General features: G+C 35.4%; 1 protein-coding gene across 1 annotated transcript in view; it reads left to right on the forward strand.

Annotated features, from left to right (window-relative positions):
• LOC138710706 (uncharacterized) overlaps positions 1–24,965 on the forward strand; it is a 75,581-nt gene that overhangs the window by 8,995 nt on the left and 41,621 nt on the right. The window contains exons 4-7 of the mRNA XM_069841773.1: positions 3,636–3,818; positions 17,669–17,921; positions 18,079–18,240; positions 21,544–21,755. Coding sequence (XP_069697874.1) covers positions 3,636–3,818; positions 17,669–17,921; positions 18,079–18,240; positions 21,544–21,755 — 810 coding nt within the window. The remainder of the gene's footprint in view (positions 1–3,635; positions 3,819–17,668; positions 17,922–18,078; positions 18,241–21,543; positions 21,756–24,965) is intronic.

Below are 24,965 nucleotides of genomic sequence, written 5' to 3' on the forward strand. Positions count from 1 at the left end.
TTAAGGATATACATGCATATTTAGGGTTTTTTAGAGCATGAACTTCTGGATCCTAGTTATCTTCACCTATCATCATATGATTGGGTTAATGAATTCTACCTGATGTGTAGCAGAGTCTGCAGGATTGTATTAATCCACCAATAACTGTAGGTGATGATGAACAACTGCTGTTTGACAGTCAAAAGAATGGCTATGTTTTCATAATTTTATTGTCTGCTATGAAATTGAAAAACGAATTAATATACTATACTGCGCATGCTAAAGACATTAGACAACTCATTGTAGAGCCTTGTGTGAAATATTTGGTATCTAACCTTGTAATGTACTGTAAGTAGTCACCGTAATAACCAGCGTTTATGTCCAGTTCACTTTATGTTTGTGCATGTGTGCATGTGCGTGCATTTTTTTCCCCCGAATTTATAACATGTTTGTAGTACTTCTTTCTTTCCTATTTTTATCGCTAACTAGATTCCCTGATTTGTCAGTCCTTCTTGTAACATGAATGACACACCACCCAGGTCCTCCCCGTGGAATAATGGTTAGCATGTCTGACCATGAAACGAGCGGGTCCAGGTTCAAATCCTGGTTGGGGTTTTTTCGGAGTTTTCCCCTCTATCAATTGAAGCAGAATTGCTTGGTAACTTTTGACGTTGAACCATGGACTCATTTCGCCATCACTAATTCAAATATCATCCATACCATAGCCCAGGTTAAATTCACGGTGTGACTTGTTGTACTTGTACAAGATTGCGGCCATTCAGCTACAAATATTTACAGAAAAGGAGTAGTAAGCACACTAAGTCTCAAGCTGCACTGTAAAGGCCCACTCACACATAGCGGAATCAAGCCGAATTGAAACGAAAAGTCTCCTGCTGCTCACATCTAGTGGAATCGAACCAAACAGTGCTTTTGTGTTTTGTCGTACAAAAGAGTATAATTCTGCACAATATTTATTAATTTTTCTTCGTTCATATATATTTTTTTTTTAGTAGGTTATTTTACGACGCTTTATCAACATCTTAGGTTATTTAGCGTCTGAATGAGATGAAGGTGATAATGCCGGTGAAATGAGTCCGGGGTCCAACACCCAAAGTTACCCAGCATTTGCTCATATTGGGTTGAGGGAAAACCCTGGAAAAAACCTCAACCAGGTAACTTGCCCCGACCGGGATTCGAACCCGGGCCACCTGGTTTCGCGGCTAGACGCGCTAACTGTTACTCCACAGGTGTGGACTTCGTTCATATTAAATTGTGACTTTTGTATACATACTATTTCAGCAATAACTTTCAATAGTAAGCAAATTAAGTTGCCAAGAATGGATTTGGTTCATTTTTTTTTCACGAAGGCTTCATGAGAGCTTACAATCATACTCGAAACAAGAAAATTTGTTCCGGCAGTGGAATAAATATTCTAGGTCCTGAATTCTGTTCTGTTCGATTCGATTTGACATGGTGCAGCGTGCCACTTTCTGCTAGCTTCCATTTAAATATATTGTGAAATGAAATTCTGTTTGATTTGATTCCACTAAGTGGGAAGGGTCTTATGCCTTTGGAACCTTCCTTCGTAAAAAAGAGAAGTATACAGATTGTTAGATAGCTTGTAGAGTACAGCTGCACTTGAGCCTCAGATTTAATTTATACCTTGCAATTCATACACCAAATACACCTCCATAAGATTTAGATGAAGATATTTTTATGTAGGTGTACTGTAGGAAGTGATATAATTGGTCATACATTTAACTCTCATTCAAGAAATAACATTTCCCTTAACTCTATGTTAATTACCGTATTATTTGGACATCAAATTTTGACCAACTGACTATAGTCCTATTTCCATTTATTTCAAAGTGTCCACTTGGTAATTTCTTAGATGGTAATACTACAAAGACTTTTAGTTAAAAATTATAGAACTTTGTTCATATGATAATATACCACGTTTACTAACCATCATCGTTACTCATTCTTCTATTTATTTTTATTAGTAGGTACATACAGATGATGGAAAAATAATAATTTGAATGGCCTAATTATGAGTTTATGTCCTCACAAAGTGTAGATACTTTATGGACATTTCAGAAATTTATAGGGATGAACATTGGTATCATGAAACATAAATTTTATAACAGACAACAAACATTTTTCAGATAGGTTATGTTAGTATAATATTGTAATACATACTCCTATCTTTGAAAGTACCAGTACAGCAGTTTGTGTTTCTTGTCTACACTAAACTTTGCAGTGGTTTCATATGCATGATCGCGAGTTTATGAGCTTGGACGCTCTTGTACACAGTACAAGTAGTGTTTACAGTTATCTGAAGATAGTGTTTATTATTTATGAATATTCGCACCTAAACTAACAAATCTCTCATCACATGAAATTTATGAAAAGTTTCGAGCAGTATGTTACAATTTCTCTTCAAGCATGGAAATACTATGATGAAATAAGAATGTATTTAAAAGTTCTGCCTGAAAGTGTTAATGACTGTTTTAAACAAGAAAGACTATCCAAAATTAATAAAGATGGCGGTTTGAATTCAGAATGGTAGAGAACCGAAAACACGGGAATTTTATTGGAAGCAAGTAAAGAGATAGGTTTGGAAGTAAATCCCGAAAAGACAAAGTATATGATTATGTCTCGTGACGAGAATATTGTACGAAATGGAAATATAAAAATTGGAAATTTATCTTTTGAAGAGGTGGAGAAGTTCAGATATCTTGGAGCAACAGTAACAAATATAAATGATACTCGGGAGGAAATTAAACACAGAATAAATATGGGAAATGCCTGTTATTATTTGGTTGAAAAGCTTTTATCATCCAATCTGCTGTCAAAAAATCTGAAAGTTAGAATTTATAAAACAGTTATATTACCGGTTGTTCTTTGTGGTTGTGAAACTTGGACTCTCACTTTGAGAGAGGAACATAGGTTAAGGGTGTTTGAGAATAAGATGCTTAGGAAAATATTTGGGGCTAAAAGGGATGAAGTTACAGAATAATGGAGAAAGTTACACAACACAGAACTGCACACATTGTATTCTTCACCTAACATAATTAGGAATATTAAATCCAGACGTATGAGATGGGCAGGGCATGTAGCACATATGGGCGAATCCAGTTATGCATATAGAGTGTTAGTTGGGAAGCCGGAGGGAAAAAGACCTTTAGGGAGACCGAGACGTAGATGGGAAGGTAATATTAAAATGGATTTGAGGGAGGAGGGATATGTTGATAGAGAATGGATTAATCTTGCTCAGGATAGGGACCAATGATGGGCTTATGTGAGGGCGGCAATGAACCTCTGGGTTCCTTAAAAGCCAGTAAGTAAGAGAACCGAAATACTTGGAGAAAATCTGCCGAAAAATAGAGTATTCCACAAGATCTTTTGATATGAAATATAAGTTCCTTTGTTAGAAATCATAGTAACATATTGATTTAATTCTGATGTTATTTTTGAGTTATTATTCTTTGAATAGAAAACCTGTACATTTAGCTTGAAGTTACGTTACAATACAGCAATGTAATAAGTAAATACTCGTGGCTGTTTCTATGAATTTGTTCAATTTTGTAGCTTGTGTTTGTTAAATTCTTCATATATTGCTAAATGTTAAATAAGAACTCTTTCTGTTCTTGAAGGTTGACCATCCAGAGCCACAGGATGTCATGTTACTGACATGTGAAGGTTGGTGTCACCTGCATTGTAAACGAGTAGCTGCATCTGATCCTGAACCTCCTGTTGATTCGTCATTCTCTCTCCTTCCTGCATTAGAGGATGGCTACTTCTCTGATCTCTCAATCACAGCCAGCAACAATAAACAGGTACGTCTATTTGTTTTTGTGTTATGGTAGCTTGAATAAAAGGTTAGAATTTATGAAACAATTATATTACCTGTTGTTCTGTACTGTTCTGAAACTTGGACTCTCACTTTGAAAGAAGAAAAAAAAACGCGCGCGCGCACACATACACACACACACACACACACACACATACACAACACATAATATATGACTGCAACAAGATACGACTGCAAAGAGATAAACTAAAGACTGGTCTAAGACAAAATGGTGGCTCATGGCCCCCCATGCGAGAAAGAACTAATTCACAGATATGGAAAATTCTTCGCACAGTTTGTTGCAACAATAGACTTTGATGCATTTTAAATATGTAAATAGCTTATGCCAATACCAATTTTGTGAATGTGTGGGTGTGAATAGAGATTTTGTAAATAATTGTAAATATTATGCTGGTACTGTTAACATAGATAATTGTGGTCGAAATAACAAAATAAGATCAGAATTAAGTCGTAATTATGGATATAAGACAAGGAAAAACAAGTATAAGCTTATTTCAGTGACAGAATAATAATGTTAAAATATAAGCAACAATATGTTATCTGTGAAAGTTTACTGGTGTAAGATGTGTAGTTTACTTAAGAAAGTTGAATTGTAAAGATTTATGTAAGTGTATTAATTGCATGTAGTATTACTCAGTAATGGAGCATGTGGAAGGGTTTAATAAAAAACAGACACACACAAGCATGCACGCACACACACATTGGGGTTTATTGGAGCACAAATGCTGGATAACTTTCGGCATTGCTCTTGGACCCATTTCGTCGTCATAGTAATGGCATCAATGTGAGAATACTGCAGAACTCTCAGAGAGATGGAGGAGCGTTAATCACTGCCTTTGTCAGAACTGGGTCAGGAAATGGTATCAAGCACTGAATCATGATACTCACAGGACTAAACAGTCATTCTTACCAAGGAAGTGGTAAGCACAATAAGCCTCAGGCTGTGGTGTAAGTCTTCAGGAGCCTCCTATGTAAAAAAAATTGGAGGAGATGGGGCAAGACATAACAAATGCTTGCACCTCCTTTCTGTTATTATTGTATACCCTTATGATTGAAAAGTTCCAAAACTGTTGTAAGTAATAGTAGTACTATATGCTGTTCTCAGTTGTCTTCTTTAAAATAGTCCCTTTCAGCACTCATTGATTCCAACCAGCTTTCTACATTTAGAAGCATTCCTCGAAGTCCTTTTTTCTTCAGTGCATTCAGAACTTTCTCTGAATTTTTAAAAACTGTTTCTGTGGAATCAAATTATCTTCCTTTGAGGGGCAATTTAAATTTGTAGAACAGATAAAAGTCTGTGGGGGGATCACAGGACTGTCGAATTTCGCCAAAAACCTTACAGTTTACCTTAACAAGTTTACACTGTACAGCATTTTCATGATGCAGGATCAGGATCCAGGTCTTGTTACAACACAGTATCATTCCTTCTCACTTGTTTCTGTAATAGCTCCAAAACACTTTTGTGATAGAGTTGGCTTACTGTTTCATGACTTGGAGCATATTCTCAATATATATGACGAATTGAAGAAAACTAACAATATTGTCTTCACATTGGACCTACTTGCCTAATTTTTTTGATTATGCTTAAGGGAACGAACAGGTGAAAAATGTGGAAAAATGGAAAAAAATACAAATTTTTGTTTTTATGTTCATAATTTTATTTAAACCTTCTACTTTCATAATATGGCCTCATTTTTTATTTGGGAGCCCTTTAAACCGTGTCACATGACGTTTAAATGTCTGCTTGCACATGCTTCGTTGCCCTTTAAACGAGCTGTCAGCTCTAAAGTTTATGTTGAGCTTTGTAATTTGAATAAAGCGGGCTAGTTTTTTTTCTGGTGTGTATCTAGTGAAATTAAGTTTGTTGTCACTCCTGAATACACTATCAGCTTGCCTGTCAGCCCTGCAAATACTTTGTTTTGAAACTGTGAATGGCAAAATATTGTTTGTGGATCGTTTCTTCTCGAGTTTGTGCGTTTGTACGTGAATATTCATACTTGTTTTGCTGATTTCGTGTTATTTAGGATGTTATTAAAGTTTTACACTAATTTTGTATTCAATTAGTTGTATATATTAGTGTGAATAAGTTAGTATAAGTGCATTAGGTTAGGAATCGTCACAATAACATTCAAGACCAAGTGTATAACTCAACATTTAGCATTTTAGGCATAGTTTTAGTTTTCTAAACATGAATATACTAAGTGACATTCATAATAAGGGCAAGAAACGATCAAAATATGCTAATAGGGCTAAAAATTTAGCAAATATAAGGTGGAAGAATGCCAAAACTATTGTGGAATGTGTGCAACAAGAAAATGTGTTAGGTCTAGTTGGTGATAATGAAGATCAAGTGTCAAAAGAACCAAATAATAAACAAAGTGCTAGTGAGATAAAGTTGATAAAATATGGCAACTTGCAGGAGAATTCAAATATAAGTGCCCCCCAGTGTAGTGAAGACTACACATTAGTGCATGTAAATTTGTGGAGTGAACTGTATAAAGGAGTAAAATGTGGTGAATGTGGAATGGATAGTGCAAAAGCTGAGCTTACTGAACCATCAGGCTTTGCATTTAAAGTGATAGTGAAGTGTTATAATTGCAACACAGTGTTGAATGAAATGTATACAAGCCCTAAGGTAGGTAACACTGAAGTCAACTCGACCTCCCTTCGATGTAAATAGGAGAATGGTCAACGCCTTTGTTACCATGGGAAAAGGACACTCTGCTATGGAACAACATTGTATGGCTATGGGTATGGCAGGTTTGAGCTCACCATCCTTCAACTCTCACCTGATAAAACTGACGGAAGAAAACAAACTTGTTAGACAACATGTGTTGAGAAATGCTCACTCTGCAGTTAGACGAGCTCACATGGAAGTGGACAGTTCTATTAGTGATAGTGATGTTATAAATATTGGTGTGTCATACGATGGCACATGGATGAAGCGTGGACATACATCAAAGTATGGTTTAGGTTTAGTCATAGATATTTTAACAGGGCTAGTGTTAGATTTTGAAATAATGTCAAAATATTGCAGTACTTGTGAAAAGACAGAAAAAAAAAATGGATGTTGCAAGTGACGAATATAAACAGTGGTATCAAAGTCACAAATATGCTGGTGTTTGTGAGAAAAATTTTGATGGATCTTCAAATGCCATGGAGATGAAAGCTGCAGAAATTCTTTGGATCCGGTCCATTAGGTTGTGTAATATGAGGTACACAACCTTATTGTCTGACGGGGATGCAAAAACACACCATCACCTTCAGCAGCTTCAAGTTTATGGTGAAGGCATTGACATTAGAAAAGAAGAATGTGTGAACCACGTTGCTAAGAGAGTAGGTAAAGGTCTACAGAATATTGTTAGGGAATGGAGAGGGACAGATTCCTCAATCGGAGGCAAAAAAAAGGGAAGTCTGACTGCAGAAATGATACCTCGACTGCAAAATTACTACAGAAAGGCCATTATTGATAATATCCCCGATGTAAACAAGATGAAGAAAGCCATCTATGCAACACTTGACCATGCAATGTCCACGGATGACAAGCCCCTGCAGTCAAGATGCCCTAGTGGTGAAAAGTCATGGTGCTTCTTCAACCGGGCCATTGCGAAGCAAGAAGCTGTTCCGAAGCATGACTTGAAAACCATGAAGACAGTGTTGCGACCTGATGTTGTGGCTAAAATCATGCCAGTGTACTGTAGACTAGCTAGTGATGAACTTCTTAGCAAGTGCACTGCAGGAAAAACTCAAAATGTGAATGAAAGTGTTCATAGTGTGATATGGCGGAAGTGCCCAAAAGAAATTTTTGTATAAAAAAAAAACTTGAAGTGGCTGTTACTTCTGCTGTGACTGAATTTAACATGGGTTGTACAGCAAACATTTCCATGAGAGATTTAGTGTCAACAGTGAAATTATCTCCTGCAGCATACAAAATTGGCAATAGGAGAGACAAGCGTCGACTGCAGCAAGCGGCTACTTCAACTAGTGAGAACTTCAAAACAAGCAGGAAGAAGCTACGTTTGTCAAAAAGTGTCACTGAAAGTAGGAAAAAGCAGCAGGAGGGGTCAACATATCAGGCAGGAGGGTTTTAAGCAATTTCCATAACGTGTAAGTACTCAAACATAGTGTTGTACTTTAAAACTTGATTTTCTCCCTTTTAAATTTTATTACATTTTAACATGTTCAAATTGCTCCATATGATGCATTTCTTAACCAATTGTGATGAAATTTTTACCACAAGCCCACATTACCTAAAGGAAAAAGACTGTCACATAGATTTTTAAAATATTTATTATTTGCCAAGATATAAATTGATTAAGATGCATGAAATTAATTTTTTTCTTTAAATTTGGCACTCACCCAGTTTTGAATTTTTTTCTCAGAAACTAAGAAGTGCTAACTAAAAATCATGTGATAGATGTTTTATTATTGTTAGAGGAACTGTTCCATATTTTTTTTAAATTCATAATGTTAAGCGTTCATCATGCAGCATTTTTTAAATATTAATTAGTATTAATTGGTAAATAATTAATTTCTTCAAAACTAATTAAGATACATTGATGAAATTTATAGGGATGTTTTAAATACATATCAGCACCCTGTGGTAAAAATTTCAGTCCATTAGCATCACAAATGCATAATTTGAATATTTCACCTGTTCATTCCCTTAACCTGTTTCATTGGAATAATTAAGTTTTGATTTCAGAGTTGTAGTTATAAACCAATTACTTATCAGTTTATCATCGGTAATTATTAGATTCATTAAATTTAGTCCACTATGACCATTCTAGAAGTCCTGACGCACTTGTTTGTCTGTTGACGATGTTAGGACAAATTCTGCAGACACGTGTCACATACAGTTATAATTTTCTGCACTGAAGTTTAGTTCACTGGCCTCCTTCCAAATGGTCTGATTGCACTAGTTCATGAATTCTGACTGCATTATCGTCAGTAATATAAGGGAGCCTGAAATGATTGTAATCTTTCATGGATTCTTAGTCCTCTTTAAATCTCTCATACCAGGTGAATGATGTTTTGTATATCCTGGAGTTTAAAATACAATCGTATAAGTGTGTAAAACGAAAATGTATATCCGAAATAAATTAACATGAAAAGTATAGAAATTTCACCAGCATCTCAGAAAAAAACTAATAAGTATGAAAAAACACAAGTGCAAAATCTATAAAAGAAGTTTTACTGTATTTGGTGCATTCAGGCACTTGTATTGCTGTGATTTTTACCCTTTCAATATTTAAGAATATTAGACCACAAAGATATAGACGTCATTGTTTAGACTACTTTGAAACTTTCACTTCTGTGACTTTAAGACTATGGTTCTCAATTGCTTTTCTTCAATGAATGTTTAATGTTCAGGCACAGGACAAAGTACAGAAATACTCTTTCAACTGAAATTCTTTAGAAAAAATTTGTTTCTGTTTCGCGTTAATTAATTTATAAAAATGTGTGTCATTGCATCATTGTGCATAATTTGTAACAACTTTGTTAGCCAACATCTTAATGTGAGAAATGAGCACGATATTCTCTAGAGATTTTATTTAATTTGAGGATGGATAATCTCAAAGCATATTTCTGTAACAATTTTTTATATTCTTCATGTCAAAGACGTTTAATTCGCACCTGTAGTTCGAAGCAAACATTGACAAAACGTACATTGCTAGTTTGTTGCAATTCGGAAAATTAATAACACATTTTGTCGTAAAACTGTAAAGGTAAGGTAAAGGTAAAGGTATCCCCGTAACATGCCATGAAGGCACTTAGGGGGCATGGAGGTAGAGCCCCATGCTTTCCATGACCTCGGCACTAGAATGAGGTGGTGTGGTCGGCACCACGCTCTGACCGCCTTTTACCCCCGGGAAAGACCCGGTACTCAATTTTATAGGAGGTTGAGTGAACCTCGGGGCCGTTCTGAAAGTTTGGCAACGAGAAAAATCCTGTCACCACCTGGGATCGAACCCCGGACCTTTCAGTCCGTAGCCAGCTGCTCTACCAACTGAGCTACCCGGCCGCCGTCGTAAAACTGTAATATCATTAAAATGAATTTTTAGTTCTTTTGAGGCATGATCATGAGTCATGACAAATTTCAATTGTGAGCTACCTTGGTCTGGCTCAGATAACATTGCTTTTCTTCAAAAATATTGTTTACCTGTGAGAATGTTAAATTTTTGGACGCTACTTTATTTTGCTCAACTACATCATCTGACTTCTCACATAACTAATTTTTCTGTGTTAGTCAAACTAAATCTTTGGCGAGTCACATACAAGTGGTCTATAGGCTGCCTTTTGGGAATTTCTGCTTTAAGGTATTGGTTTATTCTTCACATTGATCACATTCATACTTACTTATCAATGGCTTTAGAGAACGCGAAGGTTCATTACCACCCTCACATAAGCTCACCATCGGTCCCTATCCTGAGTAAGATTAATACATTCCCTACTACCACATCCCACCTCCCTCAAATCCATTTTAATATTATCCTCCCATCTATGTCTCGGCCTCCCCAAAGATCTTTTACCCTCAGATCTCTCAACTAACACTATACGCATTTCTGGATCACCCATATGTGCTACATGCTCTGTCCATCTCTGACTTCTGGATTTAATATTCCTAATTATGTTAGATGACGAATATGATGCGTGCAGTTCTGCTTTATGTAACTTTCTCCATTCTCCTGTAACTTCATCTCTCTTAGCCTCAAATATTTTCCTAATGGACAAACTTGAATCTGTTTGTTGTGGATGTTATAGCGACTAGAAATTATTATTCTTTTTAATCTTATCTCTGGGAAGTGATCTCGGAGTGTGTCTATATGTTGATAAGGCTTGATAGGAGGAACTTTCATTACCAGTTGGAGCTATGTTGCTGCTGGGATATTGACAGTTGCTTAAATGTTAAAACATGGGATATATGATAAGAGAAAGTGCAGTTATTATTGCATGTATCACGTGGGAGTTCAATGATAAGAGAAACTCGTATTCTTTCATCTGGAACTAGATCTTGTTTGAGCTACAGAAGCTAGGCCACAGTGATGTACTTCTCAAAATGGAAAGTAGCTGCTCAATTAACCAGAAATAGATCCATACCTGAAGTTTTTTTTACATGAAATAATTCCATAAATAAGCTTCATAAGATATTATATGTACTTCAGGATACTTTGTGTTTGGCACAGGCATCTATAAAAAGTACTTACTTCAGCAAAACTGCTGATATAATTTGAAAGCATTCATAGTAGTGAAACTTTTTTCATATGCGTTTATTCACACTTAGATGATTTATGTTTTTACAAGCTTACAAATTATGAATGAGCTGAAATAAGTAAATAAATATAATTATTATGTACTAGTGGCTTGTGCAGCAAATGCTACTGCAAACTAAGTTCGTTAGACGTTCAAATAGAAATTTTTCAGATTTATTTTCAATGAAGAATACTTGTCTTTTTGATAGTTATTTGCTTCCATAATAATGAAACATACTCCCTCTGAATGGATTTTTTTAGGCCAAATACTTTTTCTTGAACCTATCCAACTTCAGTTTTTGAGTTTCAACGCGAAAACGCAAGTATCAATGTCAGGACGATAGCAGTAGCTATTTCAGGTCATTGTGGATTGTAGGCAAAAGTTAAAAAGTCAGGTTTGCTAAGTTTTCGAACAATAGCATTTTCGTATAGCTGCTGCATGTAGAACTTGAAATTTAGAGCGTAAAATCATTTTATCCTACTAAGAGATCTTGCTGAAATGATCTGGAGACTACAAAATTTTCTAGGCCTCTTATTTTATCAGTAAGTAATACCTTTTTATCTTTCCTTAGGAACTGTAATTTTTGCGCTCTCTCGAGCCAATACTGAAGACAATGACACATATGAATATCTACACTACACCGCCATTAAGTATATGAAAAAGACCCAACCCCCACTGGGTTAATAAGTGTAAAAATATTTGATTTTTAATAACAATATTATTGTCTTAAGTTTTGTAGTTATATATAGTAGCCACTTAGTAAATTATAGAAATGAAGATCTAAATTAAGATATTCTCTACATTTACTTACATAACCTCAAAACATTTCACTTTCATGTCATCAATATAGCATCAATATTATGTACAATTAATGAAAAATAGACGCATCATGATATTAACTATAATAATATTTAATTTCTAATGGTAATAATGTCATCAAACCACCTCAGGTTTCGTAGATTTGAATATGCAATACACAGCTGTACTCAGAAAATTATACACTGCAGAATCAGTTTTTAATAACAAATTGAATTGAACTCTAAATATGTCGGCAATCCTGCAGGTCATGGCCTTCGTGTAATAGCCTATTGTTTATTGTAGTGTGTGTTTTGTTCTGAAATTCAATCACGTCGGCCGTGAGTCAATAAAATTAGTTCTCAAAACTGACAACAGATGGATTTTGGAAAATAGGAAAATTATGTAGGAAAATTGACATTTCACTGAAAACCACTATTTTTGCGAAAAACTTTGGATGCCAGGCATGAAAATGAGGGGTCACTCATTAAAATCCGTTCAGCCGTTTTCCCGTAATTTCCATTACCAGTTCAAATTATATATATAGATATTAAAATTTAAAATATTGTTAGAAAGATACAACTATTATGACAACAGTGTTTGATACAGTAAGTGGAAAAAGTATCTCTGTTTTGAAATGAGAAAGATAGCATAATAAATTATTTTCTTGAACAAAACTAGTAATTATTAAATTGTGTATTAAATACAACTGACTGTCATTACATTATTCCCAAGTAAACGTGGTTTAGTTTATATCTGAAAACTTAGTGTGCCGATTGCAACAAAGATATCTATATACGAGGGTCACTTACAAAGTCATAACTAATTTTTTTCAGTGGAATCCCAGTCCGTGATCCACATTTTTCGATATGCAGCAATGACATTGAGATGTATGGTACTTATTAATGCCTCTAGATGGTGTAAGTTAATGCCACTATATGATGTAGATATTCAAGGAAGAGGAAGGGATGCCGAAAGTCAGTTGGTTTTAATTTGTTTTCAAGTATGGATGTCAGTCAACTAGAACAACGTGCATATGTAAAAATAGCAGTGTTTCGTGATCAAAACGCGAGGGAATGTCACGCACAACTCATAGAAGCTGTTGGAGAGCGTGCTCTCATACAGAACTGTTGCAAGATGGGTAGCAGCTTTCCAACATGGATGAGTAGCGAGTACCGACATGCCTCTTACAGGACAGCATATGACTGTTCGTACTGATGTTGCTCTTGCCATAATTGCACAATGTTTATAGAATGACAGGTGATGCTTATAGAACGACAGGAATTGGCAACAGAAACAGGTATTGATCAGGCAACTGTGCATAAAATTTTACGACACGATCTGCACATGCGTAAAATTGCTATCAAATGGATGCCGCATGCACTGATGGAACAACAAAAGTGGACACGTTACGAAACGTGTCGTGTGAACCTGCAATGATATGAATGTGAGGGAGACATCAAGCTGAACAGGATCATTGCCATTGACGAAACCTGGGCTAGAGCTTATGAACCTGAGCTTAAAAGCCAGTCTGCTGAATGGTGACATCAAGGATAATCACAGAAACACAGTCCATCATAATCTATCTCCAGTGAAGTTACGGTCATTTTAGCATATGACATTCGAGGAATTCTTTTGTTCCCATGGTCAGACTGTTAATGCAGCTTCTTATGCTGCTTATCTACAGAATAACCTGTCACGCTGTCAGGAATAAACATCCCGAGTTGTTGAACAATGCAATCATCCTTCACGATAATGCAACAGTCCATTTACGGCACTGGAGTTGGGAAGTACAGTACTAGACCATTCTCTCTACTTGTCCGATCTGTTACCATGCGATTTTGTCCACACCTGTGGAGTAACGGTCAGCGTGTCTGGCCCCGAAACCAGGTGGCCTGGGTTCGATTCCCAGTTGGGGCAAGTTACCTGGTTGAGGTTTTTTCCGGGGGTTTCCCTCAACCCAATATGAGCAAATGCTGGGTAACTTTCGGTGCTGGACCCCGGGCTCATTTCACCGGCATTATCACCTTCATCTCATTCAAACGCTAAACAACCTAAGATGTTGATAAGGCGTCGTAAAGTAACCTACTGAAATAAATAAAACCATACGATTTTGATTTCAATACCGAAATTGGAAGCTCCATTATGTGGGAGATGCTTCCCTACACAAGAAGACGTCACCAATGCAGTGCAATGTGAGATTACCAGATTGTACAATGGAGTAGCGGATGGTATTTGTTGCCTTCCTCAATGGTTCTTAATGTGTTAATGTGCGTGCAGACTATTGTGCTCAACATTATTACATTAGATGAATTTTTTTTTTAATTATACTCTTCTCTCTTGTGTACAATACTTCCTGTAACAGACATTATTGGTAAAGTACATTGTGTATTTGTATATTATGAAATGTTTGTATAACAACACATTTGTCTGCAAAAAAATAGTTGCCATAGTGACTTAGAAGTGACCCTCGTATATTATTATACAAAATATTAATGAAATGATTATGTTGATGTTGTCCGTTGGTGTTGTGCTTTCACTAAGAATAATGGCTAACTCGCTTCCAAAAGTAGAATTAACTTAATTCTTCATAGGGACGCAACTAGGTATTACTTGGGACACACATGGATTCTGCTCCTCTCCCCCATCCCCATAAGTTGGTAGGGAGATATTAACAAGTTGTATTATTCTGATGTACATTGAATTAATAAAACATATTTTAAATTGTAATTTTTACTTAAATTTAATAACTTAAGCTACTGAAATATATTAGTCATGATTGACTGAAAAATTTCCAATCTACAGTTTTTAATTTAGTTAAAATCAATTTAATTTCATTTTATGTATGGCAGACTTAGATTTAGGAAAAGTTTGACACACAAAATCTTGCAACATTATTAGTAATTACAGTAATAGGTATGCTTTATGATTTATCATGTTCAGCATTGTCTGGTTATTATGAAGATTAGTCTAATGAATGAATCATACAAGTATTTCAATGATTCAGCTTGCGAGGTTCATCATAAACAATAGACGATGCTCTCTTATGTTCAATTGAAATACAGTTGAACTTGGTTATGGCAGTCACAGTTAGTGCAGTACCTCGGCTACAGAGATTGTCATCAAGAAGTACGGTATTTATCTGTATTAAACAGATATGATTTATTATTTTTATAACAAATAAGGATCTCGTTTATAGTTGTGTACCTTAATATAATCCAGACATTCAATTCGTACTGTAACTTTAGACCTTCAATTTGCAAGTGGGCGAAGTTTATGTTATAAAACTCGAGAGTGGTAGAAAGAAAGCTGATGTGTGCTGTGAATTTTGTTTGGTTGGAGAAGAATGGGGATTGATTTACAGATACAGTATTTAAAAAAACTGAAGCCAAAAAAAAATTACAGAATTCTTCAACCTACATTCTTAATAATTGCGAGTTGTATTTTAATTACTTTACATTATAGAATTTACATCTGTTTTCTGCAATGCAATACGGTACCAATTTTTTCAGAATAATAAAGAAAAAAATAACAAAATTGGCATAAGGTAGATATCTATTTTAAAAAGTTGTAGTTATATTATTTGACTACTATGTTATGTTTTATAGCCATACTCTTTTATTGCGACATAATTTATTTAATCCCTTGAATGACGAGAGAAAAATTCGGGGCAGAAGATGATTTCAGATGATAAATAATATTTAGATATACAGTGTAACCTCGACTTACGGACACCCACAAGATACGGACACGCCTCATATACGGACAGATTTTTATGTCCCAACTGAAATAATATAGAAATAATGATAAATTTAACTCTCGTTTACAGACACTCTCAGACACGGACACAGACAGTTATTTCACAGTCATAAAGCTTGCTTTACCTCTTGACTGCGGAGAGAAGTTGGATTTCAAGACTTAATGTGTTATAAAAATGGAAAATTTAGTTTTGAGTATTGTAAATAAATTCCTTAACATGAAAGAAGATAATAAGAGTCTCGTAGGCTACCGCTATCCCAGCCGGCTACTCCTTGTTGCTGGAAGCGGTTGGATAAACATAATCATAAAATTTAACCTGTCTGATGGGTCCAAGGTTTCTGCGATTGTGAAATTGTATTTGACACGTGATAGTGTTAGTAGGATTATTCTCTTCACTTCAACTAATCAATTGTTCTGCTTCGAGAGACATGGCACCTGAACATAAAAGTTAACTTGAAAACTGTAAATTACAGTACTGCATAACTGTTGACCTAGAATAAAATTTCATGGCATAGTACTGTATTTTCCTTTTTCGGTCTTATCTACTGTAGTTCAGAGTTGCAAAGAATTTACTGTAGTACAGTATACTGTATTCAGAATTAAACTACAGTAATACAGTTAATTTAAGGCGTGAAGGGATACATAATGTGTATTATAAATTTATTGTTAGATTGGAGAGCCTCCTTCCCAATAAAGGACACCTCCCAGATGCGGACAGATTGTTACGTCCCTTCTATGTCCGTAAATGAGAGGTTTCACTGTATATATGTTATAATTTTCTAAACAAAATCTTTATTTTAAGTTAACAGGGCCTTTAAATTTATGTAACAATACAATTAACTTCCATCCCACTCCATAGCATCATGGTCTAAGATATCATTCCTGCACTCGTGTTACGAAAAAAGCACTGTTTCGAGTTCTCATGGGGAAGAAATTTTCTCATGAAAATTTGGCCAGTATGTGGGACTGCTGCCCACCCAGTATCATGATGAATTTGAAGAGCTACTGACATGCTTGGTAGCAAAATCTGGTTTCGAAAACCAGCTGTAACAGCTGGAGGAATCATCATGCTTTCTACACATTATCCCTGTGCTGGTTGAATGATTGTTCCCCTCGGCTGAAGCTGGTTGGCTTTGGTCCTTCATGAGCTGTCTACCTATTGATTATTAAGGAGAGTCATCTGTCCAAATTGATATTACATTTTAATTTATCACAGATCCCACAGTTCTTGAACTAATTATTTGAAATTTGGTATGTTTATTTAAAATGAATTTATGTATTTTGGGTGTTAATTACAATATCATAGTTTTACAGGAAGTCCAGTTATAAACGAATCTAACCTGATATTACAGAAGATGAACATTTTCTCATGACCTGTTAGAGATATGGATATAAAATGTTGTACACATTTTCCTTATGTTATGTCTAACAGTTCCCTGTATACAGAATTTAAAAATATAATTTAGTTTTTTAATATAAATTTCTTAAGTATGTATTAAGAAATATATAAAATGTTAATATTTATCTAAGTGAAGTGCTTTAAATTGGCAGATAAAAATAATCTGTTAACATGAAAATTCGTATTATTCAATAATAAAGAGGTGTGCAGAATTTTATTATTGTAGCTCAAATAGTTTTTTGAGAAACGTTCCTTAATAATAATTATAGAAAACTGTAACTTTCGGAAAATGAAGCGTAACATTTTGGATTATAAAGAAGAATGATGTGGCACCATGACATTTAATGATTATTTTGGGGCACTTTCTGTTGGAATTTCGAAATAAAATTTTGGCAACCTAATCTTTAAACATCAAAGAATAAAATAAAATTAAAAAATAGAATTTTTGACAATTTTCATTAATATCTCCCCATAGTATTATCTTTCTTCTTGCGTCCTGATATTTGGAGACAAGATCTACGAAAGTGTACATTTTCGTTGTATGTTGCACGTAATATTTCATTTAAATGTACTACATGATGTTATAAAATTGAAATGTTTGGTTTCAGTTCCCAGTCCACACATGTATTCTTCGGTTAAGTGCTCCTGAATTGGATTGGAGTCAGCAACCTCCACCACTCTCGGGACTTCCTGAAGATGTTCTTGGGACAATCCTTCACTTCTTATATGCAGAATGTTTGCCAGCAAATCTCGGAGAACAGACAGCTCGACAGTGCATAGCAGCAGCTACAAGTTTGCCTGGCTTGGAGAGGCTCGTCCGTATGTGTGAGCTGTATCTGAAGAACATGGCTCTGAAACAACGTATGTATGACATGTATGCCCTGTGACTTGTAGTATATGTCAGAAAGTAATCTTGAGCACGTAACTGTGTTCAGTTGTTGACTTGGTTTTGTCTGAAATAATGTAATTAACTTCATGTAAAACTAGTCTTTCTATATCTGAGCAATTTGTTTTACAGAAATTATTGGCCTTGTGTCTGACATGCATGCCTGTGCCAGCCAGATAATAGAACACTTCAGCACAAAAATGTCTCCTGGTGAACATTCAGCAGATAGCCTCAATTCGAACCCTGCCAAACTTTGCTTCGTTGTTAAGCAGTCAGTGAGGGAAGCTGCAGTTGGTGAGTATTTTAAAGGTTTTAATTATTTATTTATTTATTTATTTATTTATTTATTTATTTATTCAAATGCTGTGGAACTTCACAGCATCATTACTCATAAAATACAGATAAATCGACAGAGGCACACAATTAAATCAATTGAGGCCGATTCTGGAAGAAGAGCACATACCCATGAAGTGCATTTTGAGATAATGACCTGCAAAGGTGTTGTGTTGCCAGTACGCATTTCAAACACAATTTTGATTTAGTTCCTTATATTTTATAAATTCATCGTTTGTTAATATGCTAATATGTATATATTACATTTGTAAACCCTCAATTCCAAGGGACAAAATGGAACTCTGCATCAAAATCCACAGTTAATTCCCGATTTACCACGAAAATCGTCTGTAGATGCATTTAGATTGGCAACAGGCCATGATTGTTTGGCCAAACACATGCATAGAATTGGAATATATCAGTCCCCTAACTGCCCATTGTGCAACTCAAACCAAGAAATGGATTCGGAACACCTCAAAATCTGTGCTTCAGTGGCTAGTCATGATAATATCTTTGAAAAATATTGGAGTGCAAGAGGTCAAATGACTTTATTGTCAAATGCCTGGCATTAGAAAAAAAACAACAACATTTGTAAACCTACCGATATTTTGTCATAATAGTAAGTACAGTAGATACGACCTATGTGCCCTTTTTCCAAAGAACTTTTATTTACTTTAGATAAACATAAGGAGTGATAAAAGCGAAAGAATGAACAAGGGTATAACTATTTACAAAATAATTTCAAATAGAAAAAAATTAACATAAAAATATTCACAATCTCATTGTACTTCAATTAATAATATAGCACTCATAATAACAATATCTCATTAATCAACTTATTTTACAAAACGTTTATTGCATATGCATAGGCTTAGTACTACTTTGTTTTTCTGTTGCCCATTGTGCAACTCAAACCAAGAAATGGATTCGGAACACCTCAAAATCTGTGCTTCATTGGCTGGTCATGATAATATCTTTGAAAAATATTGGAGTGCAAGAGGTCAAATGACTTTATTGTCAAACGCCTGGCATTAGAAAACAACAACTTTGTTTTTCTATACGTTACAACATTCTTCGAGGACAAATTCTAGCCATTTCTCGTCGTCTTCGGTTAAGTACTTAAATAGAGATCGATGGCTCAGAACCAGACTGTTCCAAGTCCATTTTACTGTTTTAAGCTCCTGACATTCAAAGCTTCATGAAACAATTTGGAATAGCTTCATAGCAACCTTATGAAGAGGAATATTACAATTTTGTTCGATTTATACATGCTGACAAGAACATGGAACACAATGAAACACATATTTCTTTCTTATAAAAATTTTGACTTAGAACAGTCTGGTTCTCAGCCATCGAGATGTCGTCAACTTTGGCTTGGCTGATTGTTGGGAATGGAACAATCGTAGGTTTGATATCATTATACCTATTTCTATTCAGTCTGATGGAATAGTTGAAGGGAATCCATAAGGGGTTGTAGTTTTCGGAGCACAGAAAAGTACCATCCACTTTGTATATATTTCACTATAAAATACTTCATAATCGTAAATTTGCGTCTAGGAGATAGAGTCTTCATGAAATAGCGCGTTAAAGCTGTATCCCATTCTTTTATAATACGTAGTATGATTCATTAAAATCTCAAAGTTACTAGAATGTTTTCTGCATGTTCCTATAGCTTTCAACCATGGTTTTGCAGTTCCACTGGTATCTTTCTTATAGCAGATCTCACGAGTCCAAAGTTTCTGTCACATTATGTAAATGAATGGCCACGAACAGGAAACATGGTTTATTTGAACCTGATATACCTTGCCAAACCAAGCAGAAAACTTCAGAAACATCGAATTTATATTTTGTCCTCCTGCACCATCAGACATCATTATGACAGTTTCCACGTTAGGACATTTTTAAAGATTTATTTGAAGACAGTCACACAAAAACGATTCCACTGAACTAGCATTATTTTTTGCTTGCGTTTCCATGAAACAATTGAAGTAGGAGTTTCCATGAAGCAATAATAGAACAAAATTACTCCAAGTATCTTTCATTATTTAATAATAATAATTACAAGATAAGTTTTTAAATTGTTACACATAAAACACTATCACCAATAAGTACATATTCTATAGGCCTCAATCTGTAAATGGTCGAACCAACTGCACAACAGCATACGGACAGAATGGTATAGGCCTACCTGTGAGCAGTGAACTGCCCATGCAAATAGGATGCTCAATCCTTACCCCTAATATCGTTGCATAAACACCTCTTCTGCCTCGTTGAAGCATAGTCAAGAAACGAAAAGTGATAGGTATATTCCTATGAACTCGAGTGGTCAATTAATGCAATCTTTGGAAAAAGGGCACATAAGCCTATGTGCCCTTATTCTGGAACCCACCTCAATTTTGCTCTTACTTCTGTCTATATTTGTCGTGTAGCATAGTAGAGTGGAGTATCTGGAACTGCAGTATGTGGTCACTATACATGTTGTTTAAAATAATTTCAAGGAAAAAATTTTTCTGGGACCGAGTATCGAACCCAGAACCTTTGGCTAAGTGCACCAATGCTATCCAGGAACTCTACCAGATACCGACTCAAATTTTCCATTATATCCACATACCTCAAAGTGGCTGACAAACTGTCAAACATCCAACATTGAGTGCACACAAACTCTGTGGGCTTGAATTGTGGTTTTCTGTTGACGAACAGTGACGTGTATTATGCAAATCTAGCTTTCAGATTAAAGGTATGTGGTTATAAAGGGAAAAATTGAGTCGGTGTCTGATAGAGTTTCTGGGTAGATCAGTCGGTAGAGCATTGGTGCGCTTAGCCAAAGGTCCCGGGTTCGATACCCGGCCCCAGAACAATTTTTCCCTTGAAATTTTTCAAATCAGCTTCACAGGGAGCTATACCTGAAAGCTAGATTTGCATATACATGTTGATGTTTGTATTAAAAAATGGACCAATGGAGGCTCTCATAAAATCCAAATCAGAAGAGATGAACTGCCAGGCAGTCACATCCTGTATTCATTTGGAAATATGGTTAAAATAACAACTTTCATGTGTTGAAATGGAAAACTAAGTTGTAAATTACCTATAGGGAACTTACTTGCTTACTTACTTACAAATGGCTTTTAAGGAAGCCGCAGATTCATTGCCTCCCTCACATAAGCCCACCATCAGTCCCTATCCTGTGCAAGATTAATTCAGTCTCTGTGATCACTGTCTGTGTTGTACATGGAGGTAAATTATGACTTTTTTTTTGTTTTACAGCTGCTGTGAAACTACTGTTACTTTGTGACCTTTTCACAAAAAGAAAAGCGGAATTGTCTCGTGAAGAACGTCATGAAATAATTCGCTATGCAAAATCACGACTTCCAATCTTCATGAGCCAGCTGCATAGATTTCTTCAGGGTGTTAAATCAACTTTCAGCAGCATGTCGCCTAGTCAGAGACAGGAGGTGGCAACATATCTTGTGCCAGAAGTAAGTAGTAAGTATATAGCGATGCAGAGAAAGGGTAAATGCAGTCAGAAAACATTTGATTTCTCAAAGAAATGTATATCCTACAACTGGGCAAAGATATGCAAGGTTAATATTCATAATTAAACATAGAGTTTTTATTATATAAAATAATTTGTTTTTACTAATTGAAGGTATTTAACTGTTCGTCATTCACCCATATGAAGCCAGTTGTGTAGACCAATTTACTGACAATGTCATGCTCAGGGTGCATCATAGAATGCTGGTTTATGCTACACCCACGATGAGATGATAATGGAGATTTGTTGGGAAGCCACAGGGGAACCAGAGCTTCCAGAGAAGCCCTGTGCTACCTGCCCCAGGACTTGTCCTGTAGGGATATACCAGGGATCGATTCCAGGTCCACAGGTTTACATGTCCACTGCTCTAACCAGTAGATCACTGTGGCAGCTTATATAAAATATAAAGAAATTGTTACCACAATGCAAAAATCATTGTAAGAATTTTTGACAAAAAACATGTCTTAAGTATCTCTTTTAATAATGAAGTGTTATTTTGTTATTTGACAGTTTGTCTCTCTCTCTGTTTTGTTTTTTTTTTTTTTTTGTGCGCCTGCCCAGTTGGTTATGTGTTTTTTGGCTCTTCATCTGTCTACCATTACTTTACATTACATTGCATTTATGTAGGCCTATTCTATACGTATACAGCAGTTTTGAGATGTGAAAGAAGTAAAATGTTATACAGAATAATTATTAATAGAAAGTAAGTAGATTAAATTAATTTACAAGCATAGACAGTTTATCAGTTGAGTAGAAGGTGTATGAATATCGAGAAATTTTATTAATCCTGTTGACTCTTTAAAACTTCAAGATAATTAGGTAGTACATTGAAAACAGTAATACATGGTTAGTGAAGTCCTTTTTCTAACAGCTGAGACTAGCAGAGGGTAGATGATATGATTTGTGTCTTGTATTAAAATTAGGAGTGCTCTGGTTAGTGTTGAAGGTATCTTGATTTTTAATATAAAACATTGTTAGGGAAAGAATGTACTCATAAGATAAGGCAAAGATTTCTAAACTATGGAAAATCTTTTTACATGATGATGTTTTATGCACACCTGTCACTGTTCTTAGAACTTTCTTTTGTCAAACAAAAATATATTTAGCTTCAGGTGAGTTAGTCCAGAATATTAATAGACAGTATAGCTTGTGCTGAGCAAGCCCTGATCCAGGCAACACAGGAATTTTCTGCAGGTACTCTGATTTCCTTGTGACATCCCAACAATTCTCCATAACCATAATTCAATTATGAGTGTAATGTCGTAAAATTCGTGAACAGTTAAGAAATGAAGCAAGCATTCCAAACTTGGACAAACCATACCTTGCGTGGTAAAGGGGTTATTGTTTATAGTGATCTCCCCAAGGCTAACTCATGGGTAAGCAGTTGAAAGGACCTATTTTCCTCAGAATGGACCAATGCTTTAAAAATGTCAAGCAATATTTTGGCGGTTCGCGCAATACCAGGCAGAACTCTAAGCACAATCCGCTGCTGTCATCCAGACTGTAGTGAGCTTGAAACACTTGACACGTGCTTGGACAATGCATTAAAGGCGAGCTGCTGATCAATGCTAGACATCATCGTGTACTACATGCTTTGGCGACATCGTTAAAAACTTCAAATTGGGAGATTCATGAGGAAGTACATTGTGTATCATCAGATGGTTCTTTCAGACGGGCAGACATTATTGCTATTAACGGATGCTTAAAACAGGCTCTTGTTCTTGACTCTACTTACCATTTCGAAAGGAACCTAAATCAGGCCATTGAAGTTAATATTGAGAAGAAGTCTATATATGAACCTTGTCTGCCTTATCTTTCTCAAAAGTACAACTTCCCTCTTAAACAATGGTCTGTCATTGGTTTGCTGTTTGGCAGTAGAGGTTCTATTACAAAATTCACATGGAATTATCTTAAGGAACTTTACATTGCTTTTGATTATGTAATGTCTATTCTTACGAGTATTATCAAGGGTTCTCTTCAAATATTACATCAACATCTCTATTTCAGTTAATCCACTTATATATTTGCCTTCAACAATTAACTTTCTTTTTTCTTTAATGTTTCAAATCACATTATAGTGTACATGTTTATTGTATTTAGGACCCTTATGGTCACTCAAATTCTTTGAGCTGATGTCTTTAATGAATAAATAAAATTCCACCCATGGTGCACTTTGCATAGTCTCTGACGAACTTAGTAGACTAGACTTCTTGATATTAGCCACTCTCGTAGATGTCGGGTGAATAATGGCAAGTTATGGGCTGTCAGTGCACAAAAAATAATTGAAATTTGGTTACAGAATGAAATATTGAAAATATGCCATATTGTAGGTGTTTTTATCACTAATAGAGAAATTTGGAATTGATCTGAAAGGTGGACACAATAAGAGAATGATGATGAGGGGATAAAAATCTTAATACACAAGAGGCAGAGCTCAATCCATTTATCAATCCATGTGCTTTCTTGTCTCTTAAAATATATTGTGAAGTAGGTAACAGGAAAGATTGCAAACTTGAGGACAATGTCCGTCATTGGTTCAAGTGAAGCACATTATGAATATTAATTGTAAATAGTATTGCTACTGTCCTTTTAGAAAATACTCGTCTCAGCATTCATTAATGCACTGCAATAGCTTAAACAAGATTATTTACAAAATTATTCCGCCAATAATATAAAACAATGTATCTTTACATATACCAAGAAGAAGACTGAAGACTGAGTAAGTTTCAATGCTAATTATGAATAAATCCCCTATTTACTATAAAATGAGTAATAGATAACTATTATTATTCGGTTGAGAAGCTTTTGTCATCCAGTCTGCTCTCAAAAAAGTTGAAAGTTAGAATTGATAAAACAGTAAAGTTATATTACAGGTTGCTCTGTACAGTTGTGAAACTTTGACTCTCACTTTGAGAGAGGAACAGAGGCTAAGTGTGTTTTGAGAATAAGGTGCTTAGGAAAATATTTGGGGCTAAGAGGGATGAAGTTACAGGAGAATGGAGAAAGTTACACAATGCAGAACTGCACGCATTGTATTCTTCACCCGACATAATCAGGAACATTAAATCCCTGACGTTTGAGATGGGTAGGACAGTGGCACATATGGGAGAATCCAGAAATGCATGGAGGTTAATTGGGAGGCAGGAGGGAAAAA

Source organism: Periplaneta americana, chromosome 12 (assembly GCF_040183065.1).
Source record: "Periplaneta americana isolate PAMFEO1 chromosome 12, P.americana_PAMFEO1_priV1, whole genome shotgun sequence".
NCBI classification, from domain to species: domain Eukaryota; kingdom Metazoa; phylum Arthropoda; class Insecta; order Blattodea; family Blattidae; genus Periplaneta; species Periplaneta americana.